The 24,503-nt window shown below is 44.1% G+C and overlaps 1 protein-coding gene across 2 annotated transcripts in view; it reads right to left on the reverse strand.

Annotated features, from left to right (window-relative positions):
- Positions 1 to 16,911, reverse strand: part of GPSM2 (G protein signaling modulator 2) — a 362,291-nt gene extending 345,380 nt beyond the window's left edge. Inside the window, exons 1-2 of one of the 2 annotated variants that reach the window (XM_085602218.1) lie at positions 16,583 to 16,911; positions 1,399 to 1,694 (exon numbers count right to left, since the gene is read on the reverse strand). In XM_085602218.1, coding sequence (XP_085458344.1) covers positions 1,399 to 1,460 — 62 coding nt within the window. In that variant the 5' untranslated portion in view covers positions 1,461 to 1,694; positions 16,583 to 16,911. The remainder of the gene's footprint in view (positions 1 to 1,398; positions 1,695 to 16,582) is intronic. The other variant, XM_085602219.1, reaches the window with a different exon arrangement.
- Positions 16,912 to 24,503: the final 7,592 nt, after the last annotated feature.

Consider the following 24,503-nt stretch of genomic DNA (forward strand, 5'->3'; position numbering starts at 1 on the left):
CTGACAATAGGTAAAAAGAAAAAGGTATAATACAAAAAAAAGACTATGTACAGTGCAAATCGGAGCTTCCATGCCATCTAATTCTAAACACATAGATCAATGATACATGTGACTTCTTCCGTTTTAGCCAAAGGGGGCCAAAACAGACAATAGATGCTCAACAGCATCTGGATTGTTATCCTTTAGTAACAGTGGAGGTGACGAGACTCTGACATCGATCAGATAATGAGTCATGAGATAGAACCCACGCTCTTCCTCGCAAACCAAGACTTTGTGTTCTGGTTTATAGAGCACACTACTTTCTGCCATGTAACAGCCCATCTCCCCCCACCCACTGAAAATTATATATATTCTATGTAAGTATTTATGTTTACAGTCAAATTGGTTTCAGTTCTATGCACGGATCATGTTAATGTCATGCACACGAACGAACTCAAAATGTCTACTGCACTGCAGTCATTCCACGCACACCCTGATATGACCTTTTTTGTGGATGCAATGCACAATCCATTTAGAAGGAAACGAAGCAATTAACTAATGAAGAGCCTAATAGGCTTTCATGAGCAGTGAGGGCCTGCTTGTAGAAGAGGGGGGCTCTGAGGGCCAACTCTCCCTGTAGACAGATGTAAAACAAATTGTATGTGAATAACAAAGTGTAGCTGGCACATAATGCCCTCACACATACTGTGCAATCCTAGACATGAGGATGGATATGGAAACATGGTGGATGTTGAGGAGTATTCGCAGTTTAATATGCTTCAACTATCTGTCCTATAGTTAAAACTATCTAACATGTATGCCTCTACATGTTCATTACAAATGAGCAACGAAGTGCTTTGGGATCTGGAGAACATGCAGACATTTCTACCAAAGAATATTCAGAGAAAATGCAACCAGGCAGCCTGCTTAGTGAAAAGTTATTTCAAGTAAACTCGCCCCTTAAAATAACAGAGGGAACAAATGACCTTCAAGTGGTCTGCTTAACAAAAGCCCTGAGCTCAGGGCACTCTACTCTCATATGCCGCACACAATGGCAAGCAGAGGATAATTATGGAAGAGGACCCATTACCATCAGTGACTAATACGTAACTGAGAAGGCTCTGCAACAAAACCTGTTGTGACTTTATTTCACACCAGTATCTCCACACGGAAGGAAAAAAAACCCAGTCCATTGTTCAGCCACCTAAATAATTGATATTTTCATGATCCCTAACACAATGCACAGGTACATAGCTGTAACTATAGGCAGTATCCTGACCCATGCTCTACTCCAAGCCCCCCAATCTGCTCATCCATGCACACAACAGCACGTTTAAAAGAATAGCCGGTCCTCATGCTAAGCACAACTGTAATGCAAGCAGTAGAAAAGGCAGTGCTAAACTGCAAAAGATATCTTACCTGTAGCGAACGTGAAAGCCATGGTCTTCACGCATGCTCACCAAAACATCACTTTGCTCCATCGAGGTGCATTATCAGCAGAGAAAACACTAAAACTGCGAGTCAGATGAGTGCGAATGCGGAGGACTGTTTTCTCAACATCGTCCAAGTTAGTTTATTAGTGAGCTCGAGTTAATACCTCCAAAGCTCCCAGCGACAGCACTCGTCTTTCTTTAATAGGTAAAGAAGGTCACAGTGGGGCACGGCTCAGGAGTGTCCCGCGCGCCGGCCGGCCTGCAGCTCCTGCACTTGCCGTTCTGTAAGGGAACACAAGATGCGTTGCTTCAGGTCTGGGTTTCAACGTGCATAGCAACCTTTACTTAAGCTGTGAAAGCCAAGCCGGGGCAGATCAGCTGATAGCGCCGCCTCCCCAGGGACAGAGGTAGGGAGGCGGTAGAGTGTGTCGCAGCGGCCAGAGGTAACAAAGTAAACTTACGCTTTAAAGGGGCCATCCAGTTTTGAGTGAAACAAAGACACTCGTCTTTACCCACTCCTGCGTCACTGATAATCACCAACAACAGATATCCGAGAAAGCTCCTTTGAAGATCTGTGGCAACCATCACCGGATGACCCCTTTAATTGCGCACTGCCAAAGCACATTACAACAGCATTAGAAATGAGCGTAGTAACACGGCCTCACGGTTTATCCACTGGGTGTTTCAAGTGTTCTACTATTTTAAACTTGGCTATTGGCTGGGTAACATGGCCCTTTCTATGAATGGTTTATTTGATATCTAAAATAAAGACAGTCAAACAAAGAATGTGGTTTCCACCGTTACACTTGATTTCACATGTATCGTTTACAGAGCTTACTGGTTTCCAAATGTACCACTGACCACCCTTCACATGTGGACAGGACCGACTGATCATCCCGCATGAAGAGGTGTATTGCTGGTGTTTTGATTACTTACTGCGACGACTCACCTTGGTTTCGTCTTTCTGACTAAAGGTTCCTGCTGGACTTCGCCATCTTGTATGCCATTACTCATTTTAAGAAAATATTTCTTCAATGCACCTTTTTCATATTTCAATAGTTGAGATTTGAGGTTTCTTTCCGCCAACAGCTGACAGATTGCAGGATACGTTGCAGAATACATATACTTAACGGATACCATTGCCTTCCCATTGTGTTCAGATATGGGCAGTAAGAAAAAGGACATTACACTAGTGTAGAAATAATAAGACTATTACGATTTAAATTTTCTTACGCAATTCACATTTTTAAGTTGATAAAACTTAGTAATTGCACTTGTGTGAGGCAATGCTTTAAGTGAAACCCAGATAGAGGTTTCCCATTTTAGATTTCTTTTTTTTTTTTAAAATAGCACTATTCAAAAAACTTTGTTGGTGCTTTTGCATAGTTTCAACTAGGACAAAACAAGTTAGTCATTTGGCGATACCTCTTGGCATCGAAACTAACACGGCACTGACAGCAGGAAGAGCCGGAGCACCAGCGATTTTGCTCTTTTGCAACTGAAGTTAAGAGTGAGTAAGAGTGATCTAGGCACCCCGGATAACCCCATGTCCTTCATAACGATTCAACAAAAACATAACTTATTAAACATAGAGTTTTATAAACTCTTTACAATTAAAGTGGCCATAATAAAATAAGGAGCCCTCAAATGCCTGACCTAATCAATATAACCAGACGCCTCACCCCACTGGGACACATGGCATCACAAATATATAAACCCTTAAATACTAATAAGATGGATAACAGTGCTACACAAAAAGTAGGAAGAATCCTGTAACAGATTAACTCTCCACCCTCCAACAGTCCCGTAAAGAATTATATATGGAAGCACGTAATCAAATCCAAAATATCACCTCTTAATCCAATGCAAATTTTGGACTCCTACCACATGATTAGCATATCGAGTCTTTCAATCAGATACTTGCTCGAATTTCGAAAAAGTTAAAAGGGAATTAGCCCTTTTCTCTCTCTTTTAGGAGAAATAGCATATTATAACATATTGCTTTCTCATACACATAGTACGATTATGTGGTTGTCACAAATACTACCTACTCATTATTTGCGATAGAGCAAATCTGCACACCATTGCTTAAACCACGATTGCCTCTCCTGTACTATTATATTCTAAAACCATTCAAAACAATTATAAAGTGAAACAACAAAAAGAGTGTGTAAGAGGGAGATCGGGCGATTAGAAGGTCGATTTCATGACTGGAGCAGTACAAGGCATGGTACTCATCAAAAGACAGTTTAGGGTGTCTACGGTAATGATTAGTTCCTTAGTGTGTCAAGGGGGATTTATTTTGGAGATTAATGCTCAGACGTTTACTGAAGGTCGAATGCCACTCAAAGATAGAAGGTGAAGGGTGCTACTGAGTTCCAGAGATGGGGCAGATTCTCTGAAAGACTGACCTGCAGTGCAGACAAGTGGGGTTTGTGGATAAATAGGTGGGCACAGGTGAAAAATCTTGAACGTCTGAGAAGCAAGGGTGTGGGGGATCTGTTTACATAGGATAGTAGTGTTTAAATGAAAAGTCTTGAGGGCAATAGACCAGATGGCAATATTTGTATACACACCTGCTTGAATCTTGCAAGAGGAAATTAAAGTGGGTGGGTGTACAACTTATAAGGGACAGGACCAGATCTAGCAAATTATTAAACAATAACAACAAGCTCAAATCTTTCTCCCTCCTTCTCACATTCTCTCCCGACTCTGCGCACTAGTCTATTAACTTTATTTTCCTACAGCTGAAGGGGATCATGAATAAGACAAGCAGGTTGTAAGTAGTGTATGAATCCTCATTGCAACCATCCTTTCAGGGTCTGCCAGCAAGCTAGTGCTGCTGCCAAACCACAGACACGATTCTGACCTCCTGCTGCAGAGATGAGCTCCAGCATGGGAAGATATAACAATAGGTTTCCTGCCACAGGGCTTAGTGTATTAGGCTGGGGTGGGGGCGCTTTCCAGCACCACCAAACTGCATTGAAGAGCCCATTTGGTGCCCTCCTTGCATACTCTGGTTTGAGCCATTTCAGGACCCCTTTGTTCTCACCCTGGCGCGAAATTGGACAAAGGAAAGGGGAGTATCCATCCCTTTGTCCAGTCCCTCCTCTGGGAAAGCACCCGCGAGTCGTTCCAACCCTTTTCCTAGGGTACTTAAGGGCTCCCTGTGGGTGGGTCCTCAGATTCATCGTAGAACAAGAGTCACCTCTGAAACCAAGACACTATTCGACCGTCTGGACACTTGGACTTTGACTGGAACGGAGTGCAGCAGGGAAGACTCCTGCTGCTCCTGGTCTAGCTGTTCTTCAAGTCTTCTGCCTCGTACATGTCTGCACTTCATCCAGGTTCTCCGGAAGACCTATGTGCATCAAGGACATCTGAAGAAATCTCCCTTGAAGTGAAGGAGTCACTCCACCGCATCTGCAGGCATTGCAACAAAGTTGACCAGTCAGCTTCTCCTGTCATCGTACGGATTTCCCAAGGCCCAGCAACACTGGTGGTGATGCTGCAGCTCCCTAGAGGCCTAACCTGTCTTCCCTGCAATTTGGAAGACAGTATCCCTCGTCTGAGTCGCTGTGACCAAACCCTTTGCAATTAGTTGAATTGCAGTAGCCAAGGCTTGTTAGCTCTGCACTTCAGAGATCTTCGGGCTACAAGAAGCTCCAGCCTCCAGCACCTCATCCCTTGAAGATCAGTGCACTCACTGCATCCCTTACACCGTGGACCCCCATCTTTGTTGAGCTGCCCAAGGACCTCTTGCGGCTCCTGTACTTTCGGTTTGTGGGTCCTCTTGATGGTCTTCCTTTGCTTCAGTGGGCTCCCCTGCTTGCTCAGGGCCTACCCTGACTCTCCTGCACTTGGTAAGACCCTTGGACCTTGCTGGTCCCAACGTATGCCTCTTTTCGCTTTCCACGCCAGTTGCGGCTACCAAGGCTTGTTGGCACTCCCGCCAGACAACGACCACCTAGACACCAACATCAGACGTGGGACAGCTTGTGCACGGCTCCTGGTCTTCATCAGCATTGCCTGGTCCTCACAGCTGCAAGGTCATAGTCTTCACTCCTGAACCTCCTGGCATCGGTGGGCATTGTGCTTCTGTGCCTTCTGGTCACCTCCGAATGGCATAGACTCTGTGCCCTGTGCTTGCAAGTTCTCCTCATCAAGAACCCACCCTTGGATTTCACCGGATATCTTCCCGAATTTCTCCAGAGGCCTTTTCTCCAAAGTCTTCAATTGTCATCTACGGCAGGTTCCGACATCACTTCACCCCTATGCACCTAGCTTCCCTGGGTCAGGTAACCAGATTACTGGGGTATCCATGGTTGGGTGGCTCTAAAACCTTTCGTCCTCTAAAGGGTTTCATCGGGGTCCTCTGGGAAGGGTCCTTGTTCTTTAAAACTGCAACCGCAACTTCTCCATAAACTTTCATTAGGCATGCAGCTGTGTTTCCATTCTGCACACAGCCTCTGTGGGGTTTCTGGGTACTAACCAGGGTTGTTCCTTGGTCCCCCAGCTCCTCCGAGTCATCTGGTCCAAGTTCCGTTCTTCCTTGCAGTTCGCATTCTACTTTCGTAGTATATGGTTTGGTCTCCCCCTGGAGACCAGTGTATATATTTGTGCTACTCACCTGATTGTTTTGAAGTATTCTTGTGTTTATTGTTGATATCCCCGGGTAGGAGGTATACAAATGTGTTTATGATTGTGTTGCATAATAAATAGACTTATTTTTATATACACTGTCTGGTGCTTTTTCATCTAATCTACACTGTTGATTAAATGTTGTAAAACAAGCTGCTTTACACTTCTTCAAGATACGCTTGAAGGCTTCTCTGCACAGCTACCACTTTGAAAGTTTTCTATGGTTATCAAGGACCAGTAAAATCACCATAAGGGTTGCCTGGATTAGTGCAAGGTGCATCACTCCTAAGAGTGTGCCTCATATACTAAGGCAGCCACCTACCTTTCAAGCAAAAACATACACTGCAAATTATCTTCCTAATATACGATCATTACCAATGTAATAATGTATTATTTCTAACCTGTATATGTATTTTTATACAGAAAGAACAATAGGTAGATATGTTCTTGATGACATCAGAAAAGAATGTGGGAAAATAAATACAGAGTCTTTAATTACAGAGTTGGAAAGTAGGTCTCAGCAGATTAATTTCAGGGCATTAGGATTCACAGAACTGTGGAAAAAAGCTACAGAACATATGAACATCTTTTTAATATAATTACTGAGTACAAGCACCCCTTAACGAGAATTCGAACTGATCTTTACTTAGAAGGAAATTGGGCACATAGGATTCTAATTAGGAGTCAACTTATTCTGGAAAACACAGGATTTTTTCAGAACAATATATCTGAAAATAGATAGGTCACACAAAGCCATATGAAAGCCTAATTTTCTACAACTATTGACTTAATTTTCTGTAGCCAAAATTGAACACTGGAACGAATGTAATGACTGGTGACATGAATGTACAGTACTAATAAGCAGCTCGATAGGTACATATTCTAATATTGAATGTGGCCTATTTAAACCTGAAAATACTAATTACTATTTTATGGGCTATAACCAGATTTATTTAATTTTAAGATTTTTGTAAAGCGCTAAAAACCACCTTGAGGTAGCCTTAATGCTTTTGGGAATGGGTATGTACACGAGAAGCGGGTTGCAGAAAGGTTCATTGCAGAAACCCAATGAGGTGTGAAACGAATACTCCAATAACAGAGAGGATGAGTTTCAGAAGGTAACCCTCGCAAGATGACAATATTTTACAGACAGCAGTGAAGGGAAGGCCAGTCTTGGGAATATGAATGGGGAGCACTAAAGACCAAGCTGGAGCGCTGCAGGAAAGATGATGGTTATATGAAAGGCAGATCAATGTGGGTCTTTAAAGATCTGAATTGGAGCATGTCATTTTTGAGTCTAAGATGTAGTGATAGGAATGCCACAGACAAGACCTGCAGACTGGAAGAGTTTGGCCACAATATCTATTGCATCAACACTGTAGCATGGTAATAGACTCCGATTGGTGGAACTCAGCCTTCTGTTCAGGTAGTAAAGGAAATCATTTTGTAAAATAGTTAATCTAATAGTCATGTAACATTGTATGTATGAAGAAAAGTGTCCTCTAGCCAGTTTCCTTAACTGTTGTACAGTGGAGGGATGTCAAAACCAGGGTGATGTGATGCTGTTCTTTCAGACAACAGGTAAGCTGCATAGTTTGAAACAGTGCAGCTTTAAAAGAGGTGATAAAGATGAATGTAGCAGCCATTACAATAATCAAATCAGAACATTACCACAACGAGCTGAAACAATAGTTTCTGAGAACCGTAGATCATCGGCAGAGACCCTTTTAGCAGATACTAATTGTGGAATTGTGTTTTGGACACTGTATTGAATGGGGGTAGGTTACTCATGTTTTACAGGCTACCCTATCAGATCCCAATGAAAGAGAACTCCCAATAAGTACACACGAACACCTGCGCCTACATCCAGCAGAAAATGTTGCCTCTTTTGGCTTAGAATCAGTAGAGAAAATTTAGCCATTTAAATTAAATTAGTTTGACTTTTGCTGCACGCAACAGAACTCACCACCTCCTTCCAAAATTACTCACTATGTGTACCATTCAAATCATACTTACAATCTGCCTTTCTCAAATAGATCATGCTAGCCAGACCATCTGATGTCATCATGTACATAATGTAGCACCAGCACCATATAGGAGGCAAAGTGGTACCAAATCAACAACACACCCATATATATATCTTAGAACTCTCAGACAGAATTACATTTAAAACACTACACCCTGATGCACACATCACATCATAATTACCACATATAGAACACTCTACTCTGGCTAAGCAATGGACCAATTAGTCTACAGAAAAAAGCAGGAAATTATTTTGGCCCTTACCAATGTGCTTAAGACACTACAATGATCTACCTAGATAGAACACAACTTAACTTCATACTAACCTGCACCAATCCATTCTAAACTGATCAATGAACAAACTCTCTACAACGCTCACAAAACCAAACTCCAACAAACAGATGCAATTGATTGAAAGGCTTCCCTGTGCCACTGTAAGAGATGCCCAGAAAGAATGTGCTACAGCGCCATAACAATGATAGCACAACATAAATGCAAACAACATGACAATCTAGGAGATGGTGAAAGTCTGTGGACACAAAACGTTATAGTACTCAAGCACAGAAGCAGTATGAAGGTCAAGTCAAACCTATTTCTTTAAAATAAGTTCTTCATTTACTCAAATGTAAAGTACATTACCAAACTACTGTAATCAAGCACACAGAATATCCTAAGCCAACGTTATAGCTGATTAAGTCTACTAGCTGGCAGAGTTGAGCAGGGTCTTCATACTTAAAATAGCACTGATTAAAAACATGCTGTGGATGAAGATACGGCAATGGAAAGTGTCAGCAAGTGTCCTAAAATCAGGGAGGCTACTGCAATTTTACCCCCTCCACCACAAACAAGCAAAAGCTAAAGTGGCAAAAAGTTCCTCTCTCCCAACCAAAACATGCGCTGCGGTACCTTTCTGCCTCCAGCCAGTCTGTTGACGTAATTTTGTGTGACAAAAAAAATCACAAGTATGTTGCATTATTTGCCTACTGTTGCCTGGATGGAAAGTGCTTTAGGTACAGCTGGGCTAAGACAGGAACAAATGTCACACTAGTGTCCTATCCATATCAATGGAATCTGGGAAAATGTACTTCATGGCAGTTATGAAAGTGTTTTTTTTCCAACTAACAATGACAGTATAATTGCCTAGGAGGAAATGGTAGGCAGGAAGATACCACCTGAAACAAGAAACAGCAAGGGTCCCGGGAATCTAAAATACGGAAATCAGCTTGCCTAGAATAGTGATGAAATTAGGGCAACGTGGACCATTCTTGTTTGTTAAGGACAGCAGCTTACCAAGTGCTTCGTGCCTCACATTAGCAAGATATTAGTGCCCGTCTTGATAGGATTTTAGCCACGACCTGGTTACAGCGCACCCAAAAAGAGACGGTGCGGTACTGGGAGGATAAGCGCTGCCTAGGGTGAGAATTCCTGCTATGAGTTTGGCCTCTTTTATTTCACGGTAAGGAGGAGAAAGATCAGAGCCTTTCAAGAGTTGTGGAGGTTCTGCCACCTTTGGTTGCTCTCCCAATATTTATCTGGCTCCTTTGCCATAGACGTACATCGGTAGGTTAAATTCTGCTCATGACTGCTGCTCCAACTGTTATTTCTTCCAACTGCCGAACAGTCACTCACTTGGGCTTACATCTCCCTTAACAAGCATTGAAAATGCAATAGGCCTCGCCTTTTATTAAGTTAAAGCCATTTGCTTTGCTAATGGTATTATATAGCAAAGCAAATGGCTTTAACTTAATAAAAGGCGAGGCCTATTGCATTTTCAATGCTTGTTTTCTTTCAGTGCGGAAAGTTTCCAACCCACATGACTTCCAGTTTCATGGTTCTCTGCGCCGCTTTACCAGAAACCACAGCGGTCCCCAAGCATAGCGAAAGATGTCACCGAAACAAAGTGAGATATCGACGGCAGATAGAGAGAGCCTGGGAGGCAGAGAGAACTGCGGGGAAGAGTCAGAGAGGGGTAGGAGGAGGGAGAGGGGCAGTCAGCCCAGAGACAGAGCTGGGAGAGTGAGAGGGCAGAGAGAGCGGCGAGAGTAAGAGCGCAGGGCAGAGAAAGAGGGGCAGTTGAGAACCACAGGCAGAGTAAGAGGACAGAAAGACAGAGTCAGAGGGAGGTAGAAGGAGGCGGGGGGTAATTAGACGACCACTGGCAGAGCGGGGACAGAGACTGCCTGCTGAAAGAGACGTGGTCGGAGCGCTGCGGACAGAGACACCGCTGCAGTCAGGCAGCCCGGCACTTGGGTCCGTGGCAAGAAGCGCGAAGTGTGGGCACCGGCACATTGACTTTGGTACCGGCGAGGGAAAGTAAACACCCTCAAACCTTTCTGGGCCACTAGGCGCTCCGTACCGTCCTCTGCTTTCGTTTGCCGGCTTTGCCACAGGCACCTGTCATTAAAACAAAAAAGGGACTGCTGCGTAGATCTGGGAATGTGACCGTACTAAAATGGCGCTTACATTTCCGTTTTTCCAGCCATTGAAACGTAACAGCTCCTTTGAGAACCATGCCACAAGACTCGGACAGCAACGACCAGAGCTACAGCAGCAGCTCCCCTCCACCCAGCAACAGACCGGTACCGCTTCCCTCCACCCAAAAACAAACAGGTACCGCGCACCTCCTCTCTGAATCAGAGACCGCCTCACTCTGTCAGATACAAGCAGCTCCCCTCCACCCAGCACCAGACAGGTACCGCTCGCCTCCTCCCAGAAACAGAGACAGCCTTACTCTGTCAGATACAAGCAGTTCAACTCCATCGAGAAACTACCTGACTCTCCATGTCCAGCGACAAACAGGCACGAGCAAACACGACTTCACTCCATCGAGCGACAAACGGGCAAACACAACTTCACTGCTTCACTCTTTTAGAGCCGCCCCGTTGGACTGGCTCGCGAGCCGTCCCAGTTGGACTGTCTCGCATGACTGGTTTCTTATCTTTATGGGGCCATGTGTTTGGCCCCATAAAGATAAAAAAAAACTTTTACGCCAGCAGTAAGTCGGGGCAGCCAGTCCAACAGGGACGGCTCTAAAAGAGAAAAGTGTAAGTCACTAGACGCTCTTTTCCAATGGCTGGCCACCGTTTAGCATAAACGGTGACGCCAGCCAATGGAAACGAGGGGCAGGGCTTAAAGCCCACTAGAGAAATCTACCCTAAAACATTAAATCTCATCAGCGAGACTGCGCAGTCTTACGCCAGGCGAGACCTAAATAGGTTATACAGCCAGTAGGAATGTTATGGTCTTGATAGCTGGACTTCATGTGCCAAGCTCTTATGGGTAAGCACACAAAGCACTTTGATCTGTTGCCTCTCTTACCGCAGGTACTCTTTAGATGACTGAAAGCATGTAACAATGCTGATGCCATCCCACCCAACAGTAATGAATGTTATAGCACAGGTGGCAACAGAGGCGCAAACTTCCAACAGACGATTTTAAAAGGACCACTCTGTGTACATCCAACATGGTACAGCTATGCCACATAGTTGCCCATCGCTGTGCTTAGAACAGAACTTACCACCATGTCAGGCCACACACCAACATCCAAACAAATGCATTGAACAGAATGCGAACACACCCTATACAGCCCAGACTTAACAGCACTCACTCCGTCCACCCCAAAATACAAAAATGTCAAAATACCACTTATATTTGGCTTTCTTAAACAGAACACGCTGGGGAAGCTCTCTAAAGCTCACTTGCACAAGTGATTGCAGCAAAACTACTAACCAGATTGCAGAAGAGAGAACACTTTATCCAGGCAAGCAATGGCCAACCAATCGCCCACTTCCTTCTGCACACCCACCCATACACGAATGATTCTACACAAGGATCTCACAAGACTGAACACAACTTTCCATCACATTCAACCATGTAAACCAGTTGTATATGAATTACAATATAAAACAGCACTACCTCAAAGTAACTTTAACATATCCATTCACAATTCAAATCTCCATCACGCAGGAGTACTCAACATTCACAAGTGGCTCATATTTGTTCAAATTGTTCTCTAATTTAAACGTCAAGTATTAATAAACTTATTTGGCAATAAAACAATCTTTACTGTATTACATGTGAATAAAAATGTTATCTGGGCAGTACTTCCCCCTATAAGAGCAATTCAATGCATCAACATTGTGTATACAATGTCAGCAATGTATACTTCTAAAATGGGTGTTTGACAGGAAATGGTGCTAAAACTGACAACTGAACGAATTACTTAAAGGCACATTGTAGGATGCCGACTCTTTATATGGTACACCAAAAAGGAGGTATACCGTGCAAAAAGTCCAGGTATTCCCTTACTAGCAGACAGGGGCTCTTTTAGGGGCTAGTGTGGGTGAAAAGCCTTAGGCCCATCGCAGAGGAGGGTTAGACACCTTGAAATACACACAATAATCAACAAATGATGCACACGATTCAATATGGAGATCCACACCAATTTATAAAAATAACACATCTTTAGGCACCAGAATCAATAAGATCAGGTGAGTACATTTTTCAAGGGAAATACTTTTGCATTTAAAAAGTCGACATTGATTTTTTTCAAAAGTTGCAATGTTAGCCAATGGGAGGAAAAACAAGTACGGCATTCAGGTACAGTACAGCGACTTACGAATCCAATCTCGTGGACTTAAGGTTAGTATGGCATGGTCCAAGGCAGCACTTACAGGTCTCCTCTGGCAGCACAGGGCGGCTGCGTGCAAAGGTGCTTTCTAGAGTCGGGTGCCCAAAGTTACCCTATAAGGCTCGGTCTGGTCGAAAATAGGCTGCAAGCTTAGAATGGGAAACCCTCTTTAGTGCCTCAGGCCCTAGTTATGAGGGGCACCATTTACTGGGGACTTACAGAAGGTACTAAAGGTTTTGCCAAATGGGGAAAACAATGACAGTTTTGGGAAAGAGATCTTGCCCTGGGGAACTGGCAAGCTAGAACCCTGTGCACTTCCAGTCGAAATCACATCATATACCAGGCAAAATGTGTGTGGGAGGGGGGTTTGTGACCCTGTCAAAAATGGCCAGGCCTACATAACCCCCTCCCAAATGAAAGGGAATGAGACTAACCTTTCCCAAGGGAGTCTTCGTCATCTAAGTGGAAAAACCTGGAAAGGTCATCTGCATTGGAATGGTCAGTCCCAGGTCAGTGTTCTACGATAGAGTCCATATACTGTAGGGAGATGGACCACCTCAACTATTTAGGGTTTTCACCTTTAATTTGCATTAGCTATCCGAGAGGCCTGTGGTCGGTTTGAACAAGGAAGTGCGAGCCAAAAAAGTATGACCTCAACTTCTTCATGGACCAAACCACAGCAAAGGCTTCCCTCTCAATGGCACTCCAACGCTGCTCTTTGGGGAGTAACCTCAGCGAATGGAAGCAACAGGTTGGTCATGGCCATCATCATTGGTTTGGGATAGGACACAAAATGTTACAGAGCTGTACTCTTGAGGGAGATCTAAAGAACGCAAGTGGGTATGATTAGGAAAGGGGACAAAGGTTGCAGCAGACTGGTCAGGAAGGAGGAAAAACGTTGCACAAGTCTAGCAAGACACAAGGCAAGGCTTTTTGCATTCTGGCAGGGAAGTGCAAGGGGCGCAGCATGTGGGAAAGGAGATGTGTTGCACGAGACTCAAGGTCATACATGTGTGGCAGCACTCTGGTAAGGAGTAGTCACTCCTGCATGGACAGGGAACCTCAGCAGACTGGAGAGGTGGCATGATGCAGCAGTCGACGCAACCAGGATATCAGAACATTGGGCACAGGATATAGTGACCAGGCACCCCAGATTGTCAAGGGCAGTCCTACCAGACAGCGCAAGGTTGTCTGAGTGCAAAACAAATAATGCGAGCATATAGGGAAATATATTCCTTCAATTTTTCCATTACTGTATCCCAGCAACTACAGCCTGCCAATTGCTTATCGTAGGTTGGCTTGTCACTCAATTGCTTGCTTCTTTTTCTATGGCTTTCCTTATACCATCTTGTCATTCTTGTGTTGTGTTCTTGTGTTTGTCCTTCCCCTAAAACATAGCCTTCTTACCATCTCTTTGACTGGCTGGCTGCTATCCTTCCTGTTATCTCTTTTATGGAACTACTATTTACTTTTTGCTTAAGCACTCCATGAGGGTTGTGTTTTTCAACTATCTTCCTTGTAAGCTTCTCTCCCCTACAAAAAACACACCCCAAATTCAGTTGACATTTCCCTTGTGTGCTTCTCTACCCACTCCACCATTGCTTTACGCTCGCATTCTTTTTTTATGATATATTTTTGTTTTTTGGGTTGAAGGGTGGGACTTGGCAGCAAATAATGCCAGCCCCTCTTGAAGGGGGGGTGGGCTCTTGAGTTCCTAGAGAACAAGGGTTAGCACAAGTCCCACCAAGCATTCCCTGTTGATATAGCTCAGTTAATCTCTTCCCTCAAACAGGCTAAGTCCCCAGACTGTCTAAAAGTTTGCCAAACCTTTTCTTTAGAATAAACAATCATTAGACCCTGTTGATCGCAATACCTTCCACCCAGTCTCCCCTTCCGTTGTCAGGTAAGGTGACAGTCTCCACTCTTCTGTTGTTAGGTAAGGTGACTGAAAACTTTGTAGCGTCACAATTGCCATCTAACATCCACACAAACAACCTCCTTGAAACTCTCCAATCTGGCTTCAGACAGGGTCACAGCACCAAGACTGCAATTCTGCAGATTATGGATGGCGCCCGCTGCATCTTTGACACTGGATATGTAGGTCTTCCTGTTCACCCTTATTTCCACAATGCATTTGGTACAGTCAACCATCATACTCTGATAAACACCCTGTGGAATCCAATGGGAATTGAAGGTGCAGTCCTTAACTGGTTCATCTATCTGACAAATCGCTATCAAGTAGTGAAAATGTAATCTCGGTCGTGAAGCAAGTTAGACTGCAACAAGGGGTACCCCCAAGCTTGATCTTCTCTCCAACCCTATTTAATCTCTAACTTGTACCGCCTGTGTGACCCTTCAGAACTCGGGATCCTATTTCACCTGTACGCTGACACCCAGATCTACTTGAAGGTTGCACCCCAGGACAATATCACCCTCATATCCAGCACTTTGATAGGAATTCAGTCATGGATTCCAAATTATCGCCTTAAACAAAACCCTCCAAAAACTGAATTCCTTCATGTGTCTCCGAAGAAAGCTAATCTACCTGTGCAAGATAGGATGTAATTCCTTCCTGCTTTGGCGTACCAGCCCTCAATTTTTTTTACAATGCCAAGTCATTCTGCTTCACTATTGATAGCCGATTCAACCTCATATCACTGCACCTGGTTCCAACTAAAGATGCTCTGGAAGGTGGGAGTGGGGCGTGAGAGAGATTCAGGCCGCTCATCTCAGAACAGGACCCAAAATCTGCTGTTTTAGCGCATAGGAACGTACTCCTCTCAGGCATACACAAAGTGCACTTAGGCTCACTCGGAGCAGTTGTCTGCATGATGTAGCCCGTTTTGTAACTGGTCACAAGAAATTTGACATCGCTCCTATCCTGGTGTCCCTACAGTAGAGGCAAGAGCCCAATGTAAATCCGTCTGCACCATACCCAAGGTCCTCCACGCTCCTTTACCTGCATACCTAACTGGAAATCTGTGTGCGTAAAACTGATCATAAGAAATGCTCAATCCCTTCTCCTGGAGCCCCCCACCTTCAACCGAGATGGATAAATAAATGTACCAGTCATTTTCTGGAACCGCCACAAGATTTTGGAACAGCCTCAGCTCTAAAATATATGCCTTCCATTACTGTATCCCAAGTGTACTCCTGCATGGAGTGTTTGGAACTGTAGTCGCATACCGCCTATAACCCACGTAGATGCTTTTAATCCTTCCTAGGTTGTATCTCTATTGTACTCATATAACTGTTTGGGGACTGTTTTCTTATAAAGCGCTCTGATGCCTCCAGGTCCAGTCCACACTATATAAAATCACAAAAATAAAATCAATGACAAAACTGTTAATGGCAGTTGGAAAGTACTCAATCTACTGTGGTTGCTGCCTGCCTCAAAAAGTGACTAAAAAGGTAACTTACATCTTTTCATTTTTCCAAATTTAAAACTACAAAAAGCTTGTATATAAACTGTCTCTTAAAAATGAATTGTTTATTTCATGCTCACTTCCCCGGCCCCTTTAGAAACGCTCACCTCACGACCGAGGTGTTATTGTTTACATTAAACAATTAAATACTCCCACTTCAAAACCTCGTTAGGAGCCATGGGATGCAGAGTGGCCGGTCAGTGGTGGTGGGGCAGGGAATTTCTGCTGTACAAAGGGTCTGAAATCGCCGGTATCTTGAGCAGGTGAATCGAAGTGGGAACAACTGCTCTTTTGCCTGCCTCCGTTAACGTTTGTAGATTTAGCGAGTGACATCGATTGACCCTCCGAAATACATAGTGCTACACGAGTGTTGCCAGCTGCCGGCGTACCATGCCCCGGTGAACCTGTGCCCATGAAAGACCCAGCACCTGACTCACATCTACACTTACCTTCGCACAGCAGCAGAGCAAACAGTCCGCTTCAAAAAGTAACGCTCGGGTGACCTGTACCGCTTGCAAGTACTTCCGGCGGGATACACGGGACAGTTCTGTGCATTAAAGATTCCAACAACTCACTGGGGCCGTGCACGTACTCTCTTGTGACGTTACTTAGAGTCTCCCTACCGGGATCGCGATCCTACACACACAAAACACCCTGTTTGGTGACGTAACGTCTCTCCTGGCGCTCACCCTGCCGCTTCCCAAACGGCAGAGCAGACAGTTGCCAGTTTACATTCCCAAGAGTCAGTCCACAAGCTCGTCGTACAGTCACTGCGCATGCGCGAGAACCGACCCACCTTAAGAGATACAAATCTGCGTCTTTCGGTCGAGCCAATCGAGAGGGTAGAAAGAGCTCTTGGTTTCACTAAGCAGGCGTTTATTGGCCGGAATAATGAATGGGCCCAGGACTCCTGTTCCTTTATTCATTCAGCAGAGAGAGCTCAGAAGGGTGGAGTACAAGGTTAAAGAGCAGTTTCTCGTCCGTGTGCGTTCAAACTGAGTCAGAAGTTGGCGGTGCAGTGGACACTAGAGTCCCCCGTCACTGGGGGTTTTTCTTCGACTACAAAGGAGAATTATTCGGAAACTGTAGACTAGGCTATAGAGCTAAGAAAAATGCACCAGAATCTTTAACTGGTGCTCATTTAAAAGCACCCCCATGCCTTCGGGTGGAAATCGCGCTACATAAAAGTGGGAAAAGAAAATGAAAAAAAATTGGGGTTGAAGTGCATTTAAAAACGTATGGGAATTGTGGTCCTGAGAGCAATAGGGGCACTGGCCATGGGGGCGGGATTAAAGGCGTGGCTAAAAAGAGAAAATATGCGGTAACTTTTCTTGGTCTGTTATCTTCATATAAAATAACATTCACCTTAAATGATAAATGCAAGGTAAACTAATCAGTGAGAAATAAACTATTACATTATGAAACCTCTATTGGTTAATGTGATCACAGCCGATGTCTCTGTAGCCATAGGGCACAGACTTACTAGTTGTTGCAGTGGGAAAGAGTGACAGCTTTTTTGAGTGCTAAGAGGTTGCAGCCTGTGATAGAAAGCAATGTGAATGCCCTGGTTACTTCTCAGTAATCTTCATTACCTTGAGTCCATCTCGTCTTCGTTACAGTCATTACGACATGAGGTGACGTCACCTCTCAACAGGGTACAAAGAACAGGAGGACCCTAGAAAGCCGGTCCCATAGCTGCCAAGGTTTCAGAATGCTATGAGTGACATTTCAAATGATATAAGTGACACGTCTCTCGAGCAAAATTAAGCAATGAAGATGAGGGAAACATATAAATATAAATTACTCCCATCTTTGGACTCAGGCCGAGTCTGTAACAGGGTATGAGAGGTCCCAGCATGGATCTCAGCAGTGAGCTAACTCTCGGATTACGGCTGCCGCAGTCACAGCACGGCATGATTGAGCAGCTCCCTCCAACGCACTACATGGGTTCACCAGGGAAAGGTAGCAGCAGTCTCCCCAGGGAAGGATTTTATTTTGTATTGATTTTAGAATGTTTATAAGCGTGAACGAGGCCTGAGGAAGTTAAGGCTCCTCGTATTAAACATTTATTATCACAAGAGATGTACAAGAAGAGATGCACACAGTATATAATATTCCCTAGAGGTACAAACATTAGTAGTGGGGTAAAATGACTGCTGCACAACACACAAGTGTCACCACAGATGTCAGAAATACCCCCAGTGAGATCCAAGTGAGGTCATGTCCTGGGTTAAAGGTCACTTTTTTCAAAACCAATAATTAAGGGGTAGCATCCACGGAACCAGGTACCGGGTCTGAAAGATGCAAAATGGATCAGGACATTTGTCATTTCCCTTATTCTGAGTGAATGAATACTTGTCTCGTCTGTAGAGCATACTGACTGGTGTTTCACGTTGCAATAACCCTTTCGATGTGCATGACGGAGCGGTTCCGTCATGCGCGTCGGTTGCGCTGTGCGCATGACGGAACCGCTCCGTCATGGCCCTGCCCGCGCACCGAACCTTCAGCACAGCGCGGAAATCCGCGCCGCGCTGAAGGGGTTAAAGTGCCACCAGTCTGAACCACAGTCCTGCATCCAGCGGCTCTTTGCAGGTCAGAAGTCATGCTCTATCAGGCCCGCAGGCCTTGAATGGAGCCCCAATATATGGGTGTGTATTGCACGGCACTGACACACCTCAAGCACAGACACCAGGAGAGGGGATGTGCTCTCATGCCATGAATGGAGCACTGCACGGGGGTCTGCTGTGCACGACACTCATGCACCATCATGAGCACAGACATGAGTGGCCGTGCTCTCTCAGGTCCTGAATGGAACCTCACAACAAAACTACAGTGGTTCCGTCGGGTACAAGCTGATTTCTTCAAACCATTATACACTTGATATAAACATCCAAAAGGAACACATTCAAAGCTTTTCTTTTATGTCAAATTCAATCATAATATTTATTTAGTTAAATTTCTCAGGCTGTCAAAAATAAACAGTGACATATAGTCAAGTGAAATAAGTGCTCAGTGACTGTGGTGAATGCATTATGTACAGGTGCAGATAAAATATGTACAAGTATTCACAATAAATTGACAACAATAGAGGTCAGAACAAAAATAATCGGTGTCTCTGGCGACCAGCAAGAATGCTCATTATTCAAAACCAGGAGACTCGATATTGCTGAACCAATACATAACGCCAACGTTTCGACCCTGAAGACAGCCTAATTCATAGATGTCAAGGTGGGTCTTTTTCAAGGCTAAATGGTAGATGTAGACAGCCTGTAGATAAGAAAATCATATCAGGGTATGTGTTCCAACTATAATGTACAACGAATGACGTCACCACCAGAGTGAATTACTCACCCAAATTGAGGCTTGAATTCCTCAAATAAAAACTCTTCTTCTTGAGTCAAAAGAATATCTCAGCGCCGGTGAACAAAAGAACAGCCATTCTGTTTAAGACATTTAATTGAATATATGCTCTTAAACATGCTCCTAAAACCACGTATTTCTTTACAAAAAGTCACACGCCTTTGGACCAAGGGATAATTTATTTAATTCCCCGTCTTCTACAATTATGATAATAAGGACCACGCTGGTCACTGATTGAGTTCAGGTAAGACCAGGAATCTGTTTTCCAGACAAGTAATGTTACATTTCTGTCACTATACGAATGGGTAGATTAATCCTCCCCATTCCTTCCAGATATTCTTTTGACTCAAGAAGAAGAGTTTTTATTTGAGGAATACAAGCCTCAATTTGGGTGAATAATTCACTCTGGTGGTGACGTCATTCATTGTACATCATAGTTGGAACACATACCCTGACATAATTTTCTTATCTAGAGGCTGTCTGCATCTACCATTTAGCTAAACTTACAAACTTCCGCCCACTCGCGCTGCCCACCTAGTTGATTCAGGACAATGTTGTGAATGACGTCGCGGTGCTGGAGCCAATTGGAGCACTACTAAGCCCAGCCTGGTCGGCGCGATTAGAACCACCTAACTGGCTGGCAGATGAGAGAGATTGTAAACATGTAATAACCAAACACCCGAGCAGAGCAGTGCAGTTGCACTGTAAAGTGTAGTACAGTCTGTCACACACTGTGGGCTCAGGCTGCCAGAGCAGTGCGCAGTCCATGCTGCAGCTTTGCTTAATGAACGCTAATAGCGTAGCACTCCATCTCCGTTTGCCAGCCAACTTCAGGAGGTGCTATAAATGCGTGACTTCGCATTTTGGTGCTGTGATACGGACCACCGCACAAAAATGTGTTGGTCTAACACCTGAGCTGCAGCCCCACCCACCCAACCTGGGTGCTATAAAGGGGGCTGGTACTCCTGGCTCCTCCTTTATATATCCCAGCCCTCCACAATGGACTGAAGGGAGGGAGAGTTGGCGGGGTGTAATAACTGTGACCAGGATGAGATGGACTAAGGGTAATGAAGATTACCGGTAAGTAGCCAGGGCATTACCCCTACGTCCCTCCTCCCGGTCATTACAAAAACCTCACACTGGTCTCCACCTCACACAAGTTTCCTGCCAATGGCAACTTGCAGCTTAAATGCATCCTTCTCAATTGCAGATCTGCTGTAAAACACACAGCAGATATCGCTGCCCTCATTCTTGACCATGAGCTCCTCTGCTCCTATCCTTGACCTACTTGTCCTTCCTGGCTATGACATTATTAGGTTAGACAGATCTACTGGGCTTGGGGGAGGTATTGCCTGCATTTACCGTAGCAGTCTTGTGGTCAAACATCTTAATTCTGCTACTGTACTTGCGTATGAATACCTATGCATCAAGGTTGCTTGTAATACCAGGCAAGTCTGCAAACTCCACCTGTTCTACCATCCCCCAAGTGACAACCTTTCCTTTATCGAACAGATTATGGAAATTATCTCAACTAACGCAGATCATCACGGCACTCAGATCTTCCTTGAAGATTTTAACCTCCACTGGAATTACTTGAATGACCTTTCCGTATATAGTCTCAAATCTTACCTGAGGGAATTCAATCTATCCCAGATATCTGACAGCCAAAGGCACGTCAAAGAAGCTACCTCAGACCTAATAATTGGCAATTCGAAATCCGTTCAATTGGATTCTATCATCCCTTGCACCTGGACAGACCACCACTGCATCACTATCCTCATCTCAGATTCTGTTAGTACCAGCAAAACTCAAGAAGATTTTTTTAGGCAAAGAACACTGCGAAACATTAACCTTGATGTTTTGACAACCCTCAGTAATAACATTTTATCTACCCCCAAGGATCTAACCGACAGCCACGATCTCACAGAACACTACAATCGGACCATGACAAGCATTCTAGACACAGTCACTCCTTTACAGTTAAAAAGAATACCTTCCAAAGTCCCCAAACCCTGGTACAACAGCAGTCTGAATGCTCAGAGAAGAAACCTGAGACAAGCAGAAAGATTGTGGAGATCCTCGTCGTCTCAAATATCTGAGATCACTAAGGAACATCTATAACAAACGCATAAGAACCTGAAAAGCTAACATTTCCACAAATCAACGGACCCTAGCTGAAAATCGACCAAAAAAACTGTTCGAAATTAAGTTTCAATCGAATAGCAAACTTAATATCCCGCCGATCAGACCACGCCAATTGCGAATTGCAAAGATTTCCCCACTTTCCTCATCGGAAAAACAACAAAGATGAAACTTGACCTGCTGACTGCTTTGGAGCTCATGCCAATCTTACCTCCTTTCAGTTCACCCCCCCCCATCTTTAGCACTGTCACTCACTCCAGGTTTTACCCCCAAGAACAACGCATCTTTGAGCGCATTCAAAATCTTGGAAAATAACACAATTCTAAAAACAGTCTCAGCACTGAATCCATCCAACCACTTCAGTTACCCTCTACCATCGAATTTCTTCCAGGAGATCAAACTATCCCTACTCCCACTATGGGCCAAGATAGTCAATGCCTCACTGTTAAAGGCTGTATCCCAGACTGTCTTAGGCTGGACAGGTTGCCCCTTTTCTTAAAAAACTGACAGCAGATCAAGCCAACCTATACAGCTTCTGCCCAATCTCCAACATTTCGACCTTGCCCAAGCTCATAGAGAAATGTGTCCACTTTCAGCTTTGTAATCACATAGAATACTTCCAACTACTGGACCTATTCCAATCTGGCTTCCGTCACGGTCATAGTACAGAATCCGCTATCACTCACATTGTTGATGATGTGCTGAAAATGCTGGATCAGAACGACTCTTACCTTCCGATTCTCCTCGACCTATGATCAGCTTTCGATACAGTTAAATATGACCACTTACTCAACCTACTGGAACATAGGATGGGGCTTTGCATCTCTTCTCCACAATAGAACTCAAAGATTCAAGGGCAATCTATATCTTTCTAACCCGTCCTCAGTTAATCTAGGGGTTCTACAAGGGTCCACACTCTCCAACTCTCTTCAACCTGTTCATGGAGCCTGTAACTGAAATCTTGAAACTATCCAATGTCCATTATCACATGTATGCCGATGATATCCAACTGTACCTGAAAGTCTCCTCCCCTGATGATAAAAGTTCCCTCAACACCACTCTACTGAAAGCCCAAAACTGGCTGACTCTAAATTATCTTAAACTCAATGGGCATAATGCTCGACAAAAGCCTAAACATGCAGAAGCATATTACTGCCCTCACCAAGGGAGCCAACTTCCAAATGAGCATCCCATGGAAAATAAAATATTTTCTCCACCCAGCGACTTCAAATCTGTGGTGCAATCTCTGGTGATCTCCAAGTTGGACTATGGAAGCGCAACCCTCTCTTGATTCCCGAGATCAAAGATGGCTCCACTTAGGGCCTCTCTTAACTCTGCTGCTAGACTCATCACTGACTCAAAAAGATACCACCATATTACCCCGGAGCTGAAATCCCTAAATTGTCTCTCTTATGAAGCAAGGATACAACTAAAGATTGCTTGAATGACTCATAAAACCTTACATTACAACACCCCACTATACCTCGCACAAAAACTTGTACTATCTGGTGGCTCCCGATCCTCCGGAAGTGCCAGCACACTTCAGTTGAAACCGCAGAAATTCCGTAAAAGAAAATATATGATCGAGCTTTCTCAGGTATCGCCCCAAAAATGTAGAACTCCCTACCTCCAGAAATCAGGACTTTCAAAAAGGAAGGTAAAGAGCTTCTGATGAACAAATTCTTGCCCTAGAACCCCTCGCCCTATACGCACTCAAAGACTCGTCCCTCTCTGTTTTTACCTCTCTTTTTATTGTATTTGATTGTGGTTTTTCAGAGAGTTATCTCTGTATGCACCTTTCGTACTCACCTTATTCTTAGTTTCCTCCCAGCTCCTCCTTTGTGACTTTGTAACATGCTTCATTTATTCTTGTTCCATTATTCTCCATGCCTGCTCTGACTGTCTGTCACCCTATTATTTGCTTAGACCGTTTATGATTATGCATGTCATTCTGGTATAGAGTTTCTCTCCCCTGGCACTTCTGACCACCGTGTTGTCTGATTTATAGATCTCCTCTCTTTTTAGATCACCTGTAAAGCACTCTGATACCCTCATGGGTCTTGTGTGCGCCATATAAAACTTTTTAAAATTAAAAATAAATAAATAAGCATGAGGTGTACCAGAGCTAAAAGTCCTTTGACGAATTAAAGGAAGAAATCACTGTATTAATGCAAAACCATCGCTCCAATAGATGCAAATACGTGAAAACACACAAAACATAAAGAAGGGGTTATAGTGCAGAGTTAAAAAACCCTTCACCTAAGCTCAACTGCAAACCAGAAACATTATTCAGGCGATAAGGCTTAACAAAAGTATATTCTGAGGACCAAGTGGGCTCCCACAGATCTCTTGTATAGAGAGTCCCTGGACCTGTGCCCAGGAGGTGGCCATTCCTCCGCGGATATTCCTTGAACCTAAAGATCCCCTGCCGTGTCTTGCAGGGCCAGCAAGATTGTCGATTTAACCCATCTGCTCAATGACATAGAGGTCGCCTTCTTGCCTCTCCTAGACAGCCCAAAGGTTACAAACAATGAATCAGTTTTCTTGAATTGCTGAGACCTGGAGACAAATCAAAAAGCGCCCTTTTGGCGTTAAGTGTATGCAACAAATGTTCCTCTGGAGACGACGGAGATGGAAAGAAAGAAGGGAGAATAATCGCCTGGGACCTATGAAAAATGGAGTTAATCTTTGGAACAAAGGCATAATCAAGCTTCAAAACAACATCATCATCCAGAGACCGAAGAAAAGGAGGACAGCATTTTAAAGTTCCCAACTCCCCAATTCTCCTGGCCGATGTGATCGCCACCAGGAAAAATACCTTATAATAGAGAAACGTTAAGTCTATCGTTTTCAAAGGTTCAAATGGAT

The sequence above is a fragment of the Triturus cristatus genome, chromosome 4_2 (genome assembly GCF_964204655.1).
Source record: "Triturus cristatus chromosome 4_2, aTriCri1.1, whole genome shotgun sequence".
NCBI lineage: Eukaryota > Metazoa > Chordata > Amphibia > Caudata > Salamandridae > Triturus > Triturus cristatus.